The sequence below is a fragment of the Loxodonta africana genome, chromosome 12 (assembly GCF_030014295.1).
Source record: "Loxodonta africana isolate mLoxAfr1 chromosome 12, mLoxAfr1.hap2, whole genome shotgun sequence".
Classification (NCBI taxonomy): Eukaryota; Metazoa; Chordata; class Mammalia; order Proboscidea; family Elephantidae; genus Loxodonta; species Loxodonta africana.
This window is the reverse complement of record NC_087353.1, coordinates 37,705,272-37,727,471: the sequence shown is the minus strand read 5'-3', so window position 1 is coordinate 37,727,471 and position 22,200 is coordinate 37,705,272. Positions and strand designations below refer to the sequence as shown.

The 22,200-nt window shown below is 38.9% G+C and overlaps 1 protein-coding gene across 4 annotated transcripts in view; it reads right to left on the bottom strand.

The window, feature by feature from the left end:
• Positions 1 to 5,142: 5,142 nt before the first annotated feature.
• Positions 5,143 to 22,200, bottom strand: part of FAM228B (family with sequence similarity 228 member B) — a 32,763-nt gene continuing 15,705 nt past the window's right edge. For 2 of the 4 annotated variants that reach the window (XM_010591953.2, XM_010591958.3), the window contains 5 exons: positions 20,105 to 20,192; positions 19,854 to 20,010; positions 13,391 to 13,498; positions 10,644 to 10,787; positions 5,143 to 5,329 (listed from right to left, as the gene is read on the bottom strand). In XM_010591953.2, the coding sequence (XP_010590255.1) occupies positions 10,685 to 10,787; positions 13,391 to 13,498; positions 19,854 to 20,010; positions 20,105 to 20,192 (456 nt within the window). In that variant the 3' untranslated portion in view covers positions 5,143 to 5,329; positions 10,644 to 10,684. The remainder of the gene's footprint in view (positions 5,330 to 10,643; positions 10,788 to 13,390; positions 13,499 to 19,853; positions 20,011 to 20,104; positions 20,193 to 22,200) is intronic. The other 2 variants (XM_010591957.3, XM_023550466.2) reach the window with 1 other exon arrangement.

The following is a 22,200-nucleotide window of genomic DNA, read 5'->3' as shown; positions in this document are numbered from 1 at the left end:
ATGAACTGTAAGATCCCAGGGCATTTCAAGTGTTCTTATGCAATGTCTACTCTTAAATATTCTTTGAATTGATGACATCATTAACCAGTTTGTAATTGGCATCCTCACTACACTATAGTAGCTTACTAAAAAAAACCGTTGCCATCTAGTTGATTTCAACTCATAGCAACTGTCTTAGTCTTCTAGTGCTGCTACAACAGAAATACCACAAGTAGATGGCTTTACCAAAGAGAAATTTATTTTCTCACACTCTAGTAGGCTAGAAGTCCAAATCCAAAGCATCAGCTCCAGGGGAAGGCTTTCTCTCTCTGTCAGCCTTCTCATCAATCTTCCCCCAGACCAGGAGCTTCTCCACACAGGAATCCTGGCTCCAAAGGACAAGCTCTGCTCCCGGCACTGCTTTCTTAGTGGTAAGAGGTCCCTGACTCTCTGCTTGCTTTCTTTTCCTTTTATCTCTTGTAAGATAAAAGGTGGTACAGGCCACACCCCAGGAAAACTCCCTGTACATTGAATCAGGGATGTGACCTCAGTAGGGGTGTTATAACCCCACCCTAATCCTCTTTAACATAAAAGTACAATCACAAAATGGAGGACAACCACACAATACTGGGAATCATGGCCTAACCAAGTTGACACATATTTTGGGGGACACAATTCAATCCCTGACAGCGATCCTATAGGACAGAGAAGAACTGCCCTATAGGGTTTCCAAGGAGCAGATGATGGATTCGAATTGCCGACCTTTTGGTTAGCAACCAAGCTCTTAACCACTACTCCACCAGGGCTCCGTAGTAGCTTACTATGAGTTTTATATTATGAAAAAGCTAATTTTATTAAATTATTGCTCATTGTAATGGGCCATAAAGGAATATGTTACTAATAATAAATTTATCACAATGAAGCTGCTGCACTCTCTATTGACCATACAAACAGTGTTTCATTATTATTTTTATTTTCCTTCTACATTTTGGGGTCCTATTTGAAAATGTCTGATTGTCATGATTTTCTTCATCTCTTGTCTTCATTAGCCATATTTTCTTGGCTACTTGCCATTCTTTCCTTAGCATCATGATTTTAACTATTAATTTTTTTATTTTCTGTTATGACATAATAGGCCAGTTTTTGACATTTTGACACTTCTGTCAGTTTTTTTTAGTTTATAGTTTTGGCTTCTGCTAGGACTTCCTGTCATATTTGAATTTTGATATAATAATTCTCTTAAAATATAAAAATTTAATCATAAATTTAAGTACACACATGAGCAAATGCGTTTTTAAACTTTTTATTTTGAGAGAATTGCAGAGTCACATGTAGTTGTAAGGAATAATACAGAGAGGCTCTGTGTACCCTTTACTCAACTTCTCTAATGGTAACATCTTGTGAAACTATAGTACAATATCACAATGAGGATATTAACATTAATACAGTCAAGATACAGAATATTTCCATCGCCACAAGCATCCCTCATGTTGCCCTTTTCTGGCCCACTTCCTTCCCACCTCCAACACCACCTTAAACCCTGGCAACCATTAATTTGTTCTCCATTTCTATAATTTTGTCATTTCAAGAATGTGATTTAAATAAAATTATACAGTATATAACCTCTCGGGATTGGTTTTTTTCACTCAGCGTAATTCTCTGGAGGTTCATCCAGGTTATTGTGTGTATCAATAGTTTCTTCATTTTTACTGCTGAGTAGTATTGTATATCATGGATGTACCACAGTTTAACCATTCATCTGTTGAAGGACATCTGGGTTGTTTCTAGAGTTTGGCTATTACATATAAAGCTGCTATAAACATTCATGTACAGGTCTTTGTGTGAACATAAGTCATCGTTTCTCTGGGAATAACTGCTGGGTCATATAGTAGTTGTCTAGGATTTCATTTTACCTGGATCCACAATCAACACCCGTGGAAACGGCAGTCAAGAAATAATAATAATAAAAAAAAAGATGCATCACATTGAGCAAATCTGAGGCAAAAGACCTCTTTAAAGTGTTAAAGAGCAAACATGTCACTTTAAGGACTAAGGTGCACCTGACCCAAGCCATGGTGTTGTCAATTGCCTTATTTCCATATAAAAGCTGGACAATGAATAAGGAAGACCAAAGAATTGATGTCTTTGAATTGTGGCATTGCCAAAGAATATTGACTACCATGGACTACCAAAAGAACAAACATATCTGTATTGGGAATAGGTATATGCACACCCATATTCATTCCAGCACTGTTTACAATAGCAAAAAGATGGAAACAACCTAGATGCCCATCAACGGATGAACAGATAAACAAATTATGGTATATTCACACAATGGGATACTATGCAACAATAAAGAAGAACGTCAATCTGTGAAACACCTCATAACATGGATGAATCTAGAAGGTATTACGCTGAGTGAAATTAGTCAGTTGCAAAAGGACAAATATTGTTTGAGACCACTATTACAAGAACTCAAGAAAAGGTTTAAACGCCGAAGAAAACATTCTTTGATGGTTATGAGGGTGGGAAGGGAGGGAGAGGGGTATTCACTAACTAGATAGTAGACAAGAATTATTTTAGGTGAGGGGAAGGGCAACACACAATACAGGGGAAGTTAGCACCACTGGACTAAACCAAAAGCTAAGAAGTTTCCTGAATACAGCCAAACACTTCAAGGGACAGAGTAGCAGGGGCGGGGGTTTGGGGACCATGGTTTCACGGGACATCTAGGTCAATTGGCATAATAAGGTTTATTGAGAAAACGTTCTGCATCCCACTTTGGTGAGTGGCGTCTGGGGTATTAAAAGCAAACAAGAGGCCATCTAAGATGCATCAATTAGTCCCAACCCACCTGGAGCAAAGGGGAATGAAGAACATCAAAGACACAAGGAAAATATGAGTCCAAGAGACAGAAAGAACCACATAAACAAGAGACTACATCAGCCTGAGACCAGAAGAAGTAGATGGTGCCCAGCTACCACCAAGGAGTACCCTGACAGGGAATACAACAGAGAGTCCTGATGGAGCAGGAGACAAGTGGGGTGCAGAACTCAAATTCTAGTAAAAAGCCGAGACTTAATGGTCTGAGACTGGAGGGACCCCAGAAGACATGACCCTGGACTCTCTGTTAGCCCAAAACTAAAACCATTTCTGAAGCCAACTCTTCAGACAAAAGATTAGACTGGACTATAAGACATAAAATGATACTGGTGAGGAGTATGCATCTTAGCTCAAGTAAATACATGAGACTAAAGAGGGCAGCTCCTGTATGGCGGCAAGGTGAGAAGGCAGAGGGGGACAGGAGCTGGTTGAAGGGACATTGGAAATAAGGGTGGAGAGGAGTGTGTTGTCACATTATAGGGAGAGCAACTAGGGTCACATAACGTGTGTATAAATTTTTGTTTGAGAAACTGACTTGAATTGTAAACTTTCATTTAACGCACAATTTTTAAAAAATTTGTCTTGAAAGAAGTACAGTCAGAATGCTCCTTAGAAGGGAAGATGGCAAGACTTTGTGTCACATACTTTGGACATATTATCAGGAGGCACCAGTCCCTGAAGAAGGACATCATGCTTGGTAGAGGGTCAGTGAAAAAGAAGACCACCCTCAATGAGATGGATTGACACAGTGGCTGCAAAAATGGGCTAAAGCTTAACGATTACGAGGATGGCGCAGGGCCAGGCAGTGTTTCATTCTGTTGTCCATAGGGTTGCTGTGAGTTGGAACCAACTTGACAGTGCTAGTAGTTGCATGTTTAATTTTTTAAGAAGCTGTTGAATAGTTTTCCAGAGTAGCTGCACCGTTTTACCTTCCCACCAGAAATGTATCTTCATTACCATTTGGTGTTGTCACTACTATTTAGTTCGGTCATTCTGATAGATGTGTAGTGATATCTCATTGTGGTCTTAAGTTTCATTCCTCTAATAGCTAACCATGTTGAAAATGTTTTCATGTGCTTATTTGCAATCTGTATATCCTCTTCAGTTAAATCTCTCTTCGTTTCTTTTGCCCAAGTTCTAACTGGATTGCTTTCTTTTTCACTGTTGAATTTTGAGAATATTTTTATATATTATATATACCAGTCTTCTGTTGGATATGTGGTTTGCAAGTATTTTCTTCCATTCTGTAGCTTGTCTTTTCATCCTCTTAACACAGTCTTTTGCAGGGCAAAGTTTTAAATTTTAACAAATGTTTATTAATGTTTCCTTCATGGATCAGGCTGTTGGTGTCAAGTCTAAGAATAACAAGCTCAGATGCCAGAAAGCTGGAGTCAAGGCATAAAAATAAACATAGGGCCACCATTCTGAATAAATTCCATGCTGTTAAAGCTAGGCCCCTGACTGGGAAAGATAGGGCTCTTGGCAATTACATATACGTGGGGAACAGATGAAAACTGGGCAACTCAGACTCCCACATCCTTTGAAACGGTTCCTACAGTGTCCTCTTTAACTAAGGAAAATAAAATTGTGCCCTCCTATGCTCTGTGCTCTACAATGTCATCCTGTGACTAGGATTCAAATGCAATAGGAGCCAGAGGCAGGTACGCAGTGTTAGATTCAGCAAGAGTGTAATCCAAAATGAATTTTAAATTTTTTTCTAAAGAGTATTAGAAAAACCTGTGGAGAATACGTGTGTATGGATTTTAAGGGTGCCTAGCCAAAGAAAGAAACCCTGGTTCCATAGTGTTTAAGTGCTACAGCTGCTAACCAAAAGGCTGGCAGTTCAAATCTACCTGATACTACTTGGAAACCCTATGGGGCAGTTCTACTCTGTCCTTTAGAGTCGCTATGAGTCGGAATCGACTCTAATGGCAATGGGTTAACCAAAGAGACTAACCTTGGTGGAGCAGTGGTGAAGCGTTCAGCTGCTAACCAGAAGGTCAGCAGCTCCTTGTAAACCCTATGGGGCAGTTCTACTCTGCCCTCTTGGGTCTCTATGAGTCGGAATAACTCAGTGGCAACGGGTACCACTACCAGTAACCAAAGAAAGCAGATCTGAATGTGAGGACAGATCAAATTAATTGAGACAGACACTCAGTTTGGTAACTATTATTATTATTATTTGGATCTTTCAGGCAAATTTCTTAACTACCAGGGAAAAAACATTTGCAGTAACTGTCAATACGTGCTACTGTCATTTCTTAATTATCACACAGACACTGAACCACAAGAATTAAATGAAGTTTATTGCAGATGATTTTCTTAGAGGTTGAACAAATCCTGAGTGCCTTCCTTGGCCTCACTCTGAATGATTCCTGTTAGCAGATGGCTTCCTCGGAAGCAACCTTCTTTTATGTCCTCCTTCATCAGTCAAGGATCAGGGTGTGTGCTCCTTAGTTGCTAAAACCTTTTGAAGATGACGGAAGAGAAGAGTTGAGTGTGATATAGAGATGAGGGGCTTGTGAGAACAAAAAGAATCCTCAGCTAAACTGAGCTGATCCGCCCCTGAAGCCCGGTCCTCCTGCCAAAGCTGAGTGGTTCATCTCACCAGCAGGGTCCCCACCTAAACTTTCTGCCTCAGCCTCTCCTCACTGTCTGGATTCAGAAACATGCAGAGATTCAGGTACAGGGCCAGCCTTATTCTAGGCGGGGTAGATCACTGATATGTGATATGGTTTGAGGCACTCCCTATGGTCCTACTTTCAGATGTCAATATATCCGGAGTGTTAATTTACACATGGTGTCCCTGGGTGGTGCAAATGGTTAACACGCTTGGCTGCTAACTGAAAGGTTGGAGGTTTGAATATACCCAGAGGCGCCTCGGAAGAAAGGCCTGGCAATCTACTTCCCAAAAATCAGCCACTGAAAACCCTATGGAGCACAGTTCTCCTCTGACACACATGAGGTCACCATGAGTTGGAACTGATTCCATAGCACCTGGTTTCTGTTAATAATTTACACTAGGGTTTTTGTGATCTAGAAAATATCAGATTCCTTTCTTCCCTTCTCTCCTAACACCTCCAAATCTCTATCTTCCACCTTCATTATCAGCTGATGACACTCTCATTTCATTGAAAAAACAGATGTAAAAAGAAGTGAACAATCTTCCCTTCATAAAATTCACCAAGCTAGCTTCATCTATATCCATGTACTCTGCCTCTCTCCTCTTACAATGGCTGAATTGCCCATGCTCCTCTCTGAGGCCAGCTCCTCTATTTGCACCCCAGATCCCACCTCCTTGCCTACTGAAGGGCTCTGCTCTTGCAATTATGCACCCCTCCCCGCTTCATCAGTTTTTTCCTCTTTTGGGGAGCATTTACATTAGCAAACATACATGGTATAGTACCTAGCATCTTATAAAAACTTCCCCTTGTGCCCATCTTCTCCAGCCGCCATCCCATCTCTCTGCTCCCTTTACAGCAAAATTCTTCAAAAGAGTGGCTTACTCTGTTTCCACCTCCTCACCACTCCCTCTTGAACACACTATAATCAAGTTTCATTCTAACTGCTCCCCAGTAACCTCTCAATGAAAATCACCAATCATCTAGAAATCTCTTTAAATCCAAGTGATAATTCCCAGTCCTTGTTTTACTTGACCTCTCAACAGCATGTGAAATGCCTGATCATGCCGTTTTCTATGACAAAAAAAAAAAAACCTCAGTTACTGTTGAGTCAATTCCGACACAGGGCAATCCCGTGGGTGTCAGTAGAACTGTGTTCATAGGGTTTTCAATGGTTGATTTTTTTAACATTTATTTTGTTGTTGTTGAGAATACACACAGCAGGAAATAGACCAATTCAATAGTTTCTACGTGTACAGTTTGTGCAACCATTCCCACCCGCCTTTCCTGAGCTGTTCCTCCCCCATTAACATAAACTCACTGGCCCCTAAGGTTCCTATCTAATCTTTGGAGTTGCAGTTGTCAATTGATCCCATATAGATAGTTCTTAAAAACTATCCCATATAGATAGTTCTTAAAAACTATCTTTTAGACAGTTATTAAAGACATGCCCTCTTTTTTGAAACACTTCATGGGGCTTCTGCAATACCACTATCCGGTTTTCTTCCAAACCTAGTAGTCACTCACTCCTTTCACTTCTCTTGGCAGGCTCTGCCTCCTTGTCCCAGCCTCTAAATACTGGAGTTCCCCAGGACTAGTCCTCAGCCCTCTTCTCCTTGTACTTTCACTTCCAAGTGATCTCATTCAGGCTCATGGCATCTATATTAAGATGACTCTCAAATGTATTATCTCCAATCCCAATCTCTCCCCTGAATTACAAACTGGCATATCCACCTGCCAAAGAGGCATATAACAAGATATGAAAATGGATCTGATTCTAGTTGCAAAGTCAGCTCAAGATGATAGATGCTATGTTCCAAAATGAGGCACAAGACCACAACTCAAGACTTGCAAAGAAGAGGCCAGAGCTGTTTTTTGTGACTCTTATTCACTCATACACATTAGGAATATAAAAGGTCAGGCACTGAAGCGGAAGAAGAGGGTTTTTTGCAAAAAGTTATTGGTGTTTTGTAAGCCCCTTTCTCCACAACCACCAAGTAGAGAGAAGTTGGGAAGGGGGATAGGAATCTAAAACTCCCTCTCCTTGGGGTTGAAGTGGATTCAACAGGATCACTGAGTTACACAGTGGTGTGATATCAGACTCATGCCTTTGAAAACTAAGGGTGAGAGGCTGCCACAAGTGACTTGTACAACACACCAGAGGTTGCTGTTGAAGAAGTCACTGCACTCCTGACAAGAGGTCAAAGGTGTCACAGGTGCATGCTTGCAGTGGACCAGAGATGGGCAGACCCCACATGAGAAAATGAATTGGGTAGTGTTGCCTTGAATCCTGCCTGACAGAGCCACCCAGAGGGGCAAGGGTATCTCAGCAGAATGAAGTAGTAGGAGTTACAGCAGGTGCTTAAAAGCCAAAGACAGTCATAAGCAACCCGCTAGAAAATAATCATTGGGTGAGAAATCCCCAGCAATACGTTTCTGTGAAGATCACCTGCAAGCATTAGCTTTAAACATCTGCCAAGACTAGAGAATGGTCTACACTAAAACAGCAACAACAAGATGATCATAAAATTAACAATTAGGAATTCTCCTCCATTCCCTCTCCTTACTCCTTCCCACTCTGGCTCTGAAGATGGCAGAAATCGCAGTGGCAAGATGTGGGGATGAGGAATAAAAGAGTAAAATGGGAAAGAGAAAAGACGTTATCCCTATCCTCCATTCTCACTGTAGGAGTCAGCCTGCAGCAGTGGAGAGGAGACCATAAACGAAGAGTAAAGTTTTGATCATTATACCAGATTGGACATAGTAATTACTGAGCTGAGACTGTCCTCATAACCAGGAGACTTTTAATTAATTTATTTATTTTGTTTGTTTTCATTTGATTTCTTTTTCTTTTTTTTTGCTTTAGATGAAGGTTTACAGAGCAAATTAGTTTTTTATTAAACAATTAATACACATATTGTTTTGTGACATTGGTTGCCAGTCTTGCGACACATCAACACTCTCCCCTTCTCGACCTTGGGTTTCCCATTTCCATTCGTCCAGCTTTCCTGTTTCCTCATGCCTTCTTGTCCTTGCCCCTGGGCTGGTGTGTCCATTTAATCCCATCATCTCATATACATGGTTGAACTACATGTATTATTGCTTGTTTTATAGGGCTGTCTAATCTGGCTGAAGGGTGGAGATTTTTTGTTATCTGAGAATGTCCAGGGCAAAGGAAAAACTACACCCACAGAACAGGTTTAAATGGACAGTGAGGGGAAAAAAATTAAGTGGCTTTATAATCTACCCTACAAATCCTCCTTATGTAATGTAATGGCTACAGGTATCTGAATTTAACCTCCCCAAACAGAATTATTACTTACTTTTATAATTCTGCCCCTTCTCCCTGCCATGCCGCTTTGCCCCTCAAGCTTCTCCTATTTCAGTGAATTGGACCATATCTGCATAATTGAGGACCTATCTTTGATTCTTGCTTTCACTCACTTCACCTGTCTAATACATACCAAGCTTGGTCAGCTTGTTCACTTCTCAGCAGCTCACTGCTACCACTCAGGCTTAAGCCACTGTGACCTTACCTGGCCTACAGCGCTAGCCTCCTAACGGGTCTCCCTACTCCCACATTCATCACTATATAATCAGTTCTCCACGCAGCAGACATATTCTTCTTTTTAAAATATTAACAAGATCATACTTCACCCCTACTCAAAACTCTTGAATGGCTTTCCTTCACACTTTGGGTTTTATTCTACCTCCTTATCATGGCCTCGAACCCCTGTACAACTGGACACCTCCTCCTCATCACCTGCCTTTCTCTCCTCACACTCTGTGCTCCAGCCTCACCGGCTTTTTCTTGCTGTTTTCTGAAGACACCAACCTCACTCCTGTCTCATGGTTTAGGTTGTGGTAATCCATCTGCCTGGAACATTCTTCCCCCAGATCTCTCCATGTCTCACCCCTCATTTAATTCAGATATCTCTTCAGAAAACCCCTTCCTGACTTCTCTACTTAAAACAGTTCCCCTCTATCCACTCCTCCATCTTCCCTACCCCCTTTTCCTGCTTTCTTTTCCTTGTTGCACTTATTACTAATTCACATGATATTGCATATTTATCTGTTTATTTACTCTCTTTCCCCCATCAAAATGTAATTTCCGTGAGATCAGGGATTCATCTGTTTTGTCTCCAAACACTGCTGGCTCAGAGTAGGCACTTGTTAAAATTTTGTGGAAGAAAGAAAAAAAGCACCCAGGACGACACTAAAACATGACAGCAGAAGCAATTAAAACACAATTAAATTTTTTAAAAAAAGGAGTTAAAACACAAAGTAAAGTTTTAATAAACTTTCCATGAGTGAAGGAAAAAAATAATAATTCCATTATCCTTTAGGCGTGGGGAAATGGAGAAATAGTCAGAAAAGAACAAAAATGAGAAGATTAACTGTATACTCAGAAAACATGCCATCTATGTATTGATTTCTAGCTAGAAGGTAAGAAGAGTGAGGGAGGGCTGGGATTTCTCCTCTAACTCCACTCCTAAAAGAGGCTAAACTCCAGAGTGTTGCGACACAGCATGTTGAAAGATACCTAAAAGGGACAAACGACCTAGACCTGTCTGCAGTATGCTGAACCAGTCAAATGGCCACCAAGTTTGATTGTAGTTACCTTGGGATTAGAAACTCGTGCTCTATAAACACCTCTATTTCTATACATTTTATATTTTTAATTTGGGGGCTTTTATTTCACTTCTTAAATTTTCCTACTTTAATTTAGAATATGGTCCTTCTGAAAAATTTCTACCTGTCTTGATTGAATCAAAGAGAACACAATGTGGGCCTCACCTGAATGTGATAAGTGATAATTGGTAAAGACAGAAGAAGGGCAAAAGCTCAGGAGAGAGCAAGCTAATGAAATCCTAAAGGGTACAGTCCATCCACCAAAGGGCACCTCCATCTGCGTAGCCCCAACAAGCTCAGGGACACCTCTTTCCCTTCCCTCTGAATAAAGGGAACCTGCCTCTCAGCTCCTTTCTCTCTCTCTCATTCCCTCTCTCCCTGTCTTCATCTCTCTCTCTTTTTTCCCTCCCACAGGCTCCTCTCTTCTCAAAGCCTGTCATACAGAGAATTTCCCAGTTGCTCAGATTTTGGTATCAGCAACTGCTGTCTTGTGTATTATAAAATGGGGTAACCCCAATCCTTACTCACCACATCCTGGTCCTCATCCCCTTCTACCTTCTGGCTGGGGTTCAAGGAAGAAAAGGGACTTCAGAATCACCCTCTTTGGGGCTTGAATTCTTTTCCTCCTTATAACATAGAGGTTTCTTTCCCAGAAAGAATTCCTCTTTGTTTCTGTAGAAAAGAACCAGAAAAGAAAGAGTTATCTTAACTATTTATTAACTCAACTATAAAATCTGGCAATTTTATTTAAATTTGAAGTTGATGAATTCTATATGAATTTATACATTTTTTATGAAAAGAAAACCCAAATAAATAGCATCACCTTGCTCAAGTAATATTTTTATCTGAAGTCTCTTTCCTGCTTAATTTAATCAAGCTGTTGAGTGAGGGTCCCTCCAAGTACATGACCCCCTCACAGAGTTGTCCATTATGCCTTCCACAGGAAGGTCTCACTCTGCCAAAGACATGCATGCCTTCCCCATCCCCGCTGCCGTAACTGGCATGCTTCTCTAGTTCACAGAAGAGCATCTAGTCTTCCTCCTCTTTCCAGAGGGAGCTCACAATCTAAACTATAAGCCTCCACGTACTTCAACAGTGTAATACTCTTTCATAACTGGGTCTCACTTTGCTAGAAGAAGTATTTGAGGCCAAAATCCCTCCTTCTACAGCCACTTGTAGAAATTAAATGGGGTTAAAGTGTTGATTATCCTAAAACCTTCTCCCAAATAGGCCTGTCAGGGATTGCAGAGAAACTTAATCCTTTGAGACGGAATATACAAGAGTAATTCTGAATCATTCCCTCTCTTAACGTCTTCAGCTACCAAGTGAACGGGGCTGTGTTTTAATACCTTCTACATCTCCCTCAATTTCAGCTCTGTTCAAGAGACAAAGCAGCAAATTGTTAAACCACACCTCAAAGACACTGAGAACTCTAGGCTGGCCAGCTCCATCTCTAACAGTCATCTGTTTCTACTTTAAAACACTAAGATCCTCACCAGGCAATTGGTTGTTTTCTCCGCTGGTCATGCCAGCATCAAGCATCTCTAAAAGCCCTCCAGCTTCTGCCACACTATATTTATCATCAAATTCTGAGCCTATGCAGGAAAAGGAAAGGGAAACTACTGCAGCTTATTTTGTTTGTTTGTTTGTTTTTTCAGGAGCAGAGAATTATAGGCTAACCACCCAAACAAAAATGGACAATCTTGTTTTTTTTTTTTTTCTATTTGCTAGGCTCTTTTTTTACCATTATTATTACTGTCAACAGTTTTACTGAGGTCTAATTTATATAAAACTCACCCATTTTAAGCATCCAAGTCAAAGGTTTTTAGTATATGTACAGAGTTGTGCAGCCATCACCACAACCTAATTTTAGAACATTTCTATCACCCCAAAAACCTCACACCCACTCACAGTCACGCTCTATTCCACCACCAGCTGTAAGCAGTTGCTAATCTACTTTCTGTCTCCATGCATTTGCCTTTTCTGGATATTTCATACAAATAAAACTCCAAACCAAACTCGTCACCATCGAGTCGATTCTGACTCATAGCGACCCTATAGAGCAGAGTAGAGCTGCCTCATAGGGTTTCCAAGGAGCACCTGGTAGATTTGAACTGCCGGCCTTTTGGTTAGCAGCCATAGCATTTAACCACTATACCACTTAGGTTTCCTTCATATAAATAGAATCATACAGTGTGTGGTCTTTCATGGTTGGCTTCTTTCATAAGTATAATGATTTTGGAGTTCATCCATTTTGTAGCATTCATCTGTTTTTTGTTCCCTTTTATCGCTGTATAATTTTCCATATGAATATATCACATTTTGTTTATCTATTCACTAGTTCAGCAATTATACTAAGCATGTATTTGGGTTGTTTTTACTTCTGACTATTATAAATAATGCTGCTATGGACATTCATGTACAAGTTTATGTGTAGATGTGTACTTTCGTTTCTGTCGGGAGAAACCTAGGAGTGGAATTGTTGGGTTATATGGCAACTCTAGAAACCCTGCTGGCAAAATGGCTAAGAGCTATATCTGTGAACCTAAAGGTCGGCAGTTTGAATCCACCAGGTGCTCCTTGGAAACCCTGTGTGGCAGTTTCTACTCTGTCCTATAGGGTCTCTGTGAGTCGGAATCGACTTGACGGCAACGGGCTTTTTATGGCAACTCTATATTTAACAATTTGAGAAACTGCCAAACTGTTTTGCAAAGTGGCTACACCATTTTACATTCCCACCAACAGTGTGTAAGGGACTTCATTATTTTTTATCCAATAGTTAACAAGATACTTAACTATATAAAGAAATCTCTTACTTTTAACTTCTCGACTGGTTACTTGAGATGATTTCCTACGTTATAGGCATAGTAGTATGTACCACTCCTGTGCTTATAACATCTCTTCACTCTGGATACAATACTGTAATAGCTACTACCCACCAGAACTGGCCAAAAACTCCATTTTTACTCCTCCAATTCAATGTAAAATTTCCTATCTTTTAACTTTAATACAAGTTGCTAATAATTTTTTTTCATTTCTGCATTTGTTATTTCTAAATGTGTAGCTGCTTGTTCTGTCAAACCAGAAAAAGCTGAGGAAAGTTGCCACATCACCCAGACACAGTAGTGGGGGCTGCCTGATGTCACGTCACAATAGAGCCTGTGGTACATATGCCTGGGCACTGACTCCTGCCACTTGGAAAGATGGCAGGGGGTGGCAACACAACCAAATGTAGTAAATGAAAGGAGAGCAAAGGTATGAAATAACAGACTTACTTGTAAGTAATTGTTTTTCCTTCTTCCTGGGGTTCCTGAAGATGAGGTGCTCTTCCTGAGGGTTTCAAATCAAAACTGCTACTGTTAGCATTCACTTTCACTTTTAACCTTTAACAAGACAACATGTGTGAGGATGTTTGGAAAATAATACTAGTTTACATTTCTACAAAAATTGCTATTATACATTGACAGCTATGCACATTAACCAAAATACAATTACTTCAAACTGGTGTGCCTTCTTGGGTGAGATTCATTGTTTAAGAATTGCTGAAATCATGATGGAGATTGATTTGCTATGTACTGAGAACTAAGATCTTAAAACTGGCTAGAAAAAGTTTTAAGCACTCTCTATCCACTAGGACCTTCCACGCTAATCTAAAAATAAACTATAGAGCTTTTGTGATTTACAATCACCGGTAGCGGATGTTTGTCCCTTGTGGCTGTCCAAACTTGTGTGAACACCCTTTGCCATTCTGGTACTTCCTCAAACTATGCTTTCCCCAGAAAGAATCGAAACACTCTATTTTCCTGCCTCCCTTGCCATAAGGTGCCTTAGAGTCTACAAATTTTGCATCCATACAAGACTTGACTGAAGGGGCAATACTGGCCCTGTCTAGAACATCCATTTTGCTCTGTGGTTCTGAGGCCAGCGGCTAAAGCAGCAACTTCCTGATTCTGTATCACAAAAGGAACAACACTTCCCTCAGGTGGCCAACTGGACACTGATTTTGCAAGCCTTTCCTGAAAGCTCAGCCTTTTCTTAAAACCTCGCAATGATGCTGTAAGCAATCTAAATCCTTAATAAATGAATCCTTTTCTACGGTGAATTAAATTAGTTGAAACTAAGAACCATGAACATTATCCTAACATATTCAGTATACCCAGCATGCAAATGGCCAAAGAACTGATGTGGAAAAAAAAAAAAAAAAACAGTCTGATCCTGGTTAAATTCCTGGAAGATGTGGATTTTGAAATATGTTTTGAGTAAGATAAATGAAATGAGTATGTTAGACAACTAGGTTAGTATGTAAAGCATTATTGGTATAATTAATGATAGGACAAGAGGGTTTCCTGTGTTAATATATCTGAAAAGGGCTAATCTAGTGGCTCATTGGTCTGTAGGAATTTACTTTAGGCAGGGCTCCCCTGGGGCAGAATCTTGAGAAAGAGGGTAAATAGTAAGGCTATCCCAAGGATAATGAAAAGTCTGGGGAGAAGGGTATTATCTAATAAAAATCTAATAAGACCTTCTCAAATACCTCAGGTCCTTTTGCTCATAGTAAACAAAAGTATGGACAGTAATGACCTTAGTCAACAAATCTAATGGTTCCTTCTCAGTTCTCTGTATTCCAAAGCATTAGGCATAGCACCAAATTCTTCTTGTTACTCTTTCCTCCCCTAACGTCTGTGGCAAACCTATTTTTCTTCCTACTTCACTGATGGCTTCTTCTGTCTCTTTTTCACCCTCTCACTTCCTAAATTTTATAGTACAACCTTTGGTTTCATTCTCTATTTTTCTTTTTGCCAGTATTCTCTCCTCACTCTATCTAATTAATTCTTATACTTCCAAAGTGAGTAACTCTTAAATTTATTTCTCCAGCCCCGAATCTTCTTTTCCTGTGAGCTGTAGTCTCAGTTTCCCAACTTCCTATGACATAGCCTTACCTGAAAGGATTGCCAGTTCATTATGAACAAAACTGTACTTGTCAACTGCCTTTCTGAACTTGCTTCTCCTGTGTTCCTCTTCTGCTAATTTAGACATCAGGGTCTCCTTTGACTCCCTCTCTCTCTGTTTACTATATCCAATCATTACTTCAATAGTTCATGAAACAAACACTGGCTTTGTGTCACCAAACCACTAGCCTCAAGGAGTTTATAGTACATATAAAGAGATATATATCAACAAAAAATATAATAAATGTCATTGTCATGTGCTGTCAAGTCGATTCTGACTCATAATGACCCTATAGGACAGAGTAGAACTGCCCCATAGTGTTTCCTAGTCTGTAATATTTATGAGAGCAGATTGCCAGGTCTTTTCTCCCATGGAGCGCTGGTGGGTTTAAACTGCTGATCTTTCAGTTACTTAACCACTGCACCACAAGGGCTCCTTATAGTAAATACAGTAACGGCCAACTAGAAGCTCTGAGGCAGTAATCTTCAAATAGATTTGCTTATACACTCCTTAAAAGAATTTTGAAAATCCACACACCTTCTTGTACATTTTAAAGTTGACACCTAAAATTTTTCATCATAATTTTAAATAAACTTGTTTCTTGTTAACGGGAGATTTCAAAAAATGTCAAATATTCATCCGGATTTAAAAAATGAATATTGGCTTTACTAGGAATGAAAATTTTATGGTACTATTTGATAAAATAGACTCTAGCTACCATATTGAATAAAGCACATCAAATCTAAAAGCAATAACATAAAATTTTTATCTGACGGTTATAGCCAATGTATTTTGAAAATTTTGGCTATTCCGCAAAACATCCCAGTTATATTTAAAAGAAGCATCACTAAACTATACGGATTCAACTATTCCAAATTCAAAGCAACTCAACACAGGACAAGTACCCTGATTCTAAATCTAAGCCCTTAAAAAAATGATAATAAAATTAAAATATATATAAACAACAACAACAAAAAAAAAATATATATATATATTATATAAAAGGAGTGATGGCATAGTGTTTAAGAGTGTGGTTGCTAACCTAAAGGCCAGCAGTTCAAATCCACCAGCTGCTCCTTAGAAACCCTATGGGGTAGTTCTACTCTGTCCTATAATGAATCAGAATTGACTCAGTGGCAATGGGTTTTTTTTATTATTATACAAAAATATATATAAAAATGTGTATATATGACAGGGAAATACAGGAAGACTTGTGGGTTAAGTTTCCTGGCTTAATCACTAAAGAAATCCTCTCTGAGGTCAGTATTTTTATTTATCCCATCGTATGACATCCTAGAGTTTTTATATACGCAGGTAAAGATGTATGCCTTCCTTTTAAAAAGTGGACTAAGAAATAATGTGAATGTAGGCTTATTTTCAAGCAGATAAATTTTTGGAAAGAGTGCATATGGACTTCAGAATATGGAAATTGAGTACCTTAAAACTATCCATGCCTGTGTATGCCTAGACCCTGGATAGAACATACTCTTTGAGGCATCACTAGTCTCACAAGAGTTAGGGGAAGTTTCCAAGAAACTCACTAGAAAAAAAAAAAAAAAGTAGCTCAGGTAAGAGGTGAGAGAGTCATAGTGGTGGGCAGCGAGGACAGGTGGAATAGCCCTAAGGGCAAATGCCAATAGCAGAGTTAAGAGCAGAGATGTAGCTGCTCCAAGGACTACAGAAATTGGAATGATTAGATACAGAATGTAGAATAGCAATGTATAAAAAGATAAAAAAATATATATATATATTTAAATGTTTAAATAAAGAAAGAATCCAGTCACTAAGATGATAAAACAGTAAGAGCTTAAAGAAATGAAAAAGCAGATTGGAAAGAATTTTTTTAAGAAATTAAAATCTTAATACCCAACACAGTGAAGAAATAATTGTTAAACTGGAAAACATATCCAAATAAATTGCCTAAGAAGATGGAAAATATGATAGACACTGTTATGGATTAAATTGTATCCCCCGCCAAAATGTGTGTCAACTTAGCTAAGCCATGATTCCCAGTATTGTGTGACTGTCCACCATTTTGTCATCTGATGTGATTTTCCTACGTGTTATAAATCCTACCTCTATGATGTTAATGAGGCACGATTAGAGACAGTTATGTTAATGAGGCAGGACTCAATCTATAAGATTAGACTGTGTCTTTAGTCAATCTCTTTTGAGATACAAAAGGGAGAAGTGGGCAGAGAGATGGGGGACTTCATAGCACCAAGGAAGTAGTTCCAGGAGCAAAGCATGTCCTTTGGACCCTGGGTGTCTGCGCTGAGAAGCTCCTTGATTAGGGGAAGACTGATGACAAGGACCTTCCTCCAGAGGTGACAGAGAAAGAAAGACTTCCCCTGGAGCTGGTGCCCTGAATTTGGACTTCTAGCCTACTAGTCTGTGAGAGAATAAACTCCTGTATGTTAATGCCATCTACTGGTGGTATTTTTGTTATAGCAGCACTAGATAGCTAAGACAGACATATTAAGAGATATTAAGAGATAAGAAAGTCTAATATATATATCCAATCTGAGCCCAGAAGCAGAGAATAGAAAGAACAGGGAAAAAAAAGCATTATTTAAAGAGATCATTGCTATGAATTCTCCTGAAATGATGTCAAACATGAATACAGATATCTGGAAAGCACAACATATACCAGTAGGTTAAATGATAAGAAATTCATACCTAGACACACGTAATGAAACTGCAGAACACTAAAGACAAAGAGAAAATCTTAAAAGCCACAGAGAAAGAACAAAAAAATCAGAATGGAAAAAGGCAAAACTATAGAGATGGTAAAAATATCACAGGTTGCTAGAGGTTTAAAACTGGAGGAAGGGTTCAATAGGAGAAGCACTGGGAATTTTTAGTGCAGTGAAACTATTCTACATGATACTACAGTGGTGGATACATGATATTACACATTTGACAAAACTCATAGAATTGTACAACACAATAAGCAAACCTTAATATTAACTATGCACTTTAGTTGATAATAATATATCAGTAACAGTTCAATTATAACAAATGTACCACATTAACACAAGATGTTAATGATAGGGGAAACTGCGTGTGTGGGTGGAGAGTATATGAGGACTCTCTGCAGTTTATGCTCAGTTTTTCTGTAAACCTAAAACTGCTCTAAAAAATAAAGCCTATTAATTTAAAAAGAAATCAGTTAAAAGTTTAATGAGTTTTAAATACTAACTGTGGGCTAGCATGTCAGTTTGGAATAGCTGGGGGCCCCACCTACAAGAAGTGTTTGTACTCACTTGCAAGCTCTTCTCCATGGACCTGCACTAGGTGCTAATGAGAAAGATTGGGCACTGAGCAGAAGAACAAAGACAGCCCCCATCAGTGGCAAAATTGCCACCACGATAGGCCTAGTAACAACCAACAGCAGTCTACTTCTATAGGAAAGAAAAGACTGTGGAGAACACTCCATCCACCTCTGTGATGCCAGCATGCGGAAACAGCTGAAAACAGGAGAAGAAGCAGGAACAGTTGGTATTCCAGTCCCCACTCTAAGCATAAGGTAACAGTGGTCTACCACTAGGCAAATTTGAAGACCATGGTGTCCACCACTACCCATTGCCATCGAGTCGATTCCAACTCATAGTGACCCTATAGGACAGAGTAGAACTGCCCCATAGAGTTTCCAAGGACCACCTGGTGGATTTGAACTGCCAACGTTTTGGTTAGCAGCCATAGCTCTTAACTACCATACCACCGGGGTTTCCAAAATCAGCAACTGTTTTAGCCAGAAATCAAACCCGGGCCTCCTGAGAGGCAGATGAGTAATGGTAACAATAATGATACCCAAACTCAGCTTAACTCTTGACTATATCAGCTCAATCCTCCACACTAGTGTTTGATAGAAGAAGTGGTATGTCCATTTCTAGATATAAACACTATTTAGTTCAATACTGTTCTTCTACACTTAATATCTGGCATCCAATCAAAAATTACAAGACACACAAAAAGGTAAGACAAAATAACCCACTGTCAAGAGATAAAGTAATCAACAGAAACAGATGTAGCAATAACCTTGATGTTGGAACTATGAGATAGAAAATTTAAAATAACTGTAACTAATAAGTTAAAGAATCTAATGGAAAAAGTAGACTACATGCATGAACAGTTGGAAATTTTCAGGAAAAATGAAAACTCTAAGAAAAAATCAAATGGAAATGCTAGAAATAAAAATCATGATATCAGAGATTAAGAATTCCCTTGATGGGCTAATCAGTATATGGACACAGCTGAAGAAAGACTCTATGATCTTAAAGATAGGTCAGTAGAAAGTATCCAATGAGATACAAATAGAAAAAAAAAAAGAGTATGAAAAAAAGCAGAACAGAGTATTCAAGAGCTGAGGGACAATATCAAACAGTCTAACTTACATGTAATTGAAGTCTGGAAAAAAAGAGAAAATGGAGCTTAAGAAATACTTGAAGTGTTAATGGTATAGAATTTCCCAAAAATAATTAAAGACATCATCACAGATACAAGAATCTCAAAGAACCCTAAGTAGAATAAATGGGAGAAGAAGGGGGGAAAAAAAAAATTCTACACACATCATAGTTTAACTAATGAAAACCATAGAGAAAAGCTTGAAAGTACCCAAGAAAAAAAAATCACATACAGAGGAACAAAGATATAAATTACGGTAGATTTCTCACTGAAAAGTGATTTAAAAAAAATCACAACTATTACACAGAATTTATATCACCACCTCAAGAAGAAATTTTAAAACTCTGAGGGTTCTATAATTTCTATTATATTTACCATTACCTGCTCCTTTTACAAAATTCACTTTCTATGTATCTTGTAGGCAGTTTAAGCCACTCAACTGGAGTCATAAAGTGCCTTGAGTTAGAAATTCTGGGGAATCTGGAATGCAGTTTGGCCTCCTCAGCCTCTTTAAATTCTTTCATTGTGTACATTTTGCCTGCAAGAAGATGAGTAATCTGAATTAGCACCCTTAAATGCAAACACAGTTGTTCGGGGGCTATGAAATCACACAATTATCAGGAACTAAGTACCAGTCTCACATTGAAGAAGAGTTCTTTTTTCTTCATCCTTGTCATATTGTGCCTTTTTCAAAGGGTCACGTAATGGTGGGATGATAACCTACAAGAGAAGCACCTCTTTGAGGGCTGGGCTGCAGGTCTGAGCATTAAACTTTTTCAGTCTGCCCTAAGCATCCACATGTGGCTCTTATGCCAGAAGTGTCAAAAATACAGTATCTACAAACTGATAGCAAACTAAACATTGTATCTATTTAACAGACTACAGAGAGAGGGGCGTTCTTCAATGCCGCTCTTAAGAAGGTCCTCCAGCCAAAGAGGCAAGGTTAGCTCTTGTTTCAAAGTGTGTATTCAGTCTATAATAAATAATTTTCTTGTCATCATAAATTTAAAAATTCCTTCAGCATGCACAAAAGAAAAAGATAACCATATATTCATGTTAATCCCTAATGTCCGTAATCAACATTATTAACAACTATGCAAAACTGAACCAAAATCCGTTCAAAACGCTGACCATCTGTACATTTTTACATGTACAATTCAGTGACATTAATTGCATTCATCACATTGTTCAGCTATCACCACTATTTCCAAATTTTTGCATCATCCATAATAGAAGCTCAGTGTCCCCTACACAATGAGTCCCTGTCCTGACATCTGTTTTAATCACCAATGATATCAACATCAAAATAACATTTCTACATAAGAGTATTCAGCAACAGCCCCCTTTCATGGTCTAGCCTAGTCAATGGAATTTTACCACAAGTTAAATAGGTCACCCACATATATTTCTAATAATAATCAGGCTTGGTTTTCTGGGATAAATATAATACAAAACATGACGATTTATAGGCAAAATAAACAGGGACCAGACTGCCATCTAGAATTTTGATTTTATAGAAGTCATAAATAATGATAATTATAAGATATTAAAAAAATATTAACTCACTATAAAAAGAAAAAAACAGTACTATCACTTTCAGGTATTTGTATGTGATCTATTTATATACAAATAACAAATCAAATTTTAAATTGAAGAGAGAAGCAAAGAACATTTCAAAGACTTATCAACAATTATAAATCCTTCTGAGACTTCTATCTCTACAGACAAGGACTTGAGACCATAAAGATTTGAACGAAGGTATTATAACCTTGCTGTTTTTAGGTGCTGTCAAGTCAGTTCCGACTCACAGTGACCGTATGTACAACAGAATGAAACACTACCTGGTTCTGGGCCATCCTCACAATCATTGTTAAGCTTGAGCCCATTGTGCAGCCACTGTGTCGATCCCTCTTGTTGAAGGTCTTCCTCTTTTTCACCGATCCTCTCTTTTACCAAGCATGATTGTCCTCCAGGGACTGGTCCTTCCTGATAACATGTCCAAACTATGTGAGACATAGTCTTGCCATCTTTGCTTCTAAGGAGCATTCTGGCTGTATTTCTTCCAAGACAGATTTGTTCATTCTTTTGGCAGTCCATGGAGTATTCAAATATTCTTCCCCAACACCGAAATTCAAAGGCATTAATTCTTCTGCAGTCTTCCCTAATTCTTGCCCAGCTTTCACATGCATATGAGATGACTGAAAACACCATGGCTTGAGTCAGGCGCACCTTAGTCTTCGAGGTAACATCTTTGCTTTTCAACTCTTGAAAGAGGTCGTTTGCAGCAGATTTTCCCAATGCAGTGTGTTGTTTGATTCCTTGACTGCTGCTTCCATGGGCATTGACTGTGGATTCAAGTAAAATGAAATCCTTGACAACTTCAATCTTTTCTCCTTTTATCATGATGTTGCTTATTGGTTTAGTTGTGAGAATTTTTGTTTTCTTTATGTTAAGGCGTAATCCATACTTAAGACTGTAGTCTTCAATTTTCATCAGTGTTTCAAGTCCTCTTCACTTTCAGCAAGCAAGGTTGTGTCATCTGCATGACACAGGTTGTTGATAAATCTTCCTCCAATCCTGATGTCCCATTCTTCTTCACGTAGTCTGGCTTCTCAGATTATTTGCTAGGCATAAAAATTGAATAAGTATGGTGAAAAGATACAACCCTGATGCACACCTTTCCTGACTTTAAACCATGAAGTATCCCCTTGTTCTGTTCAAATGAATA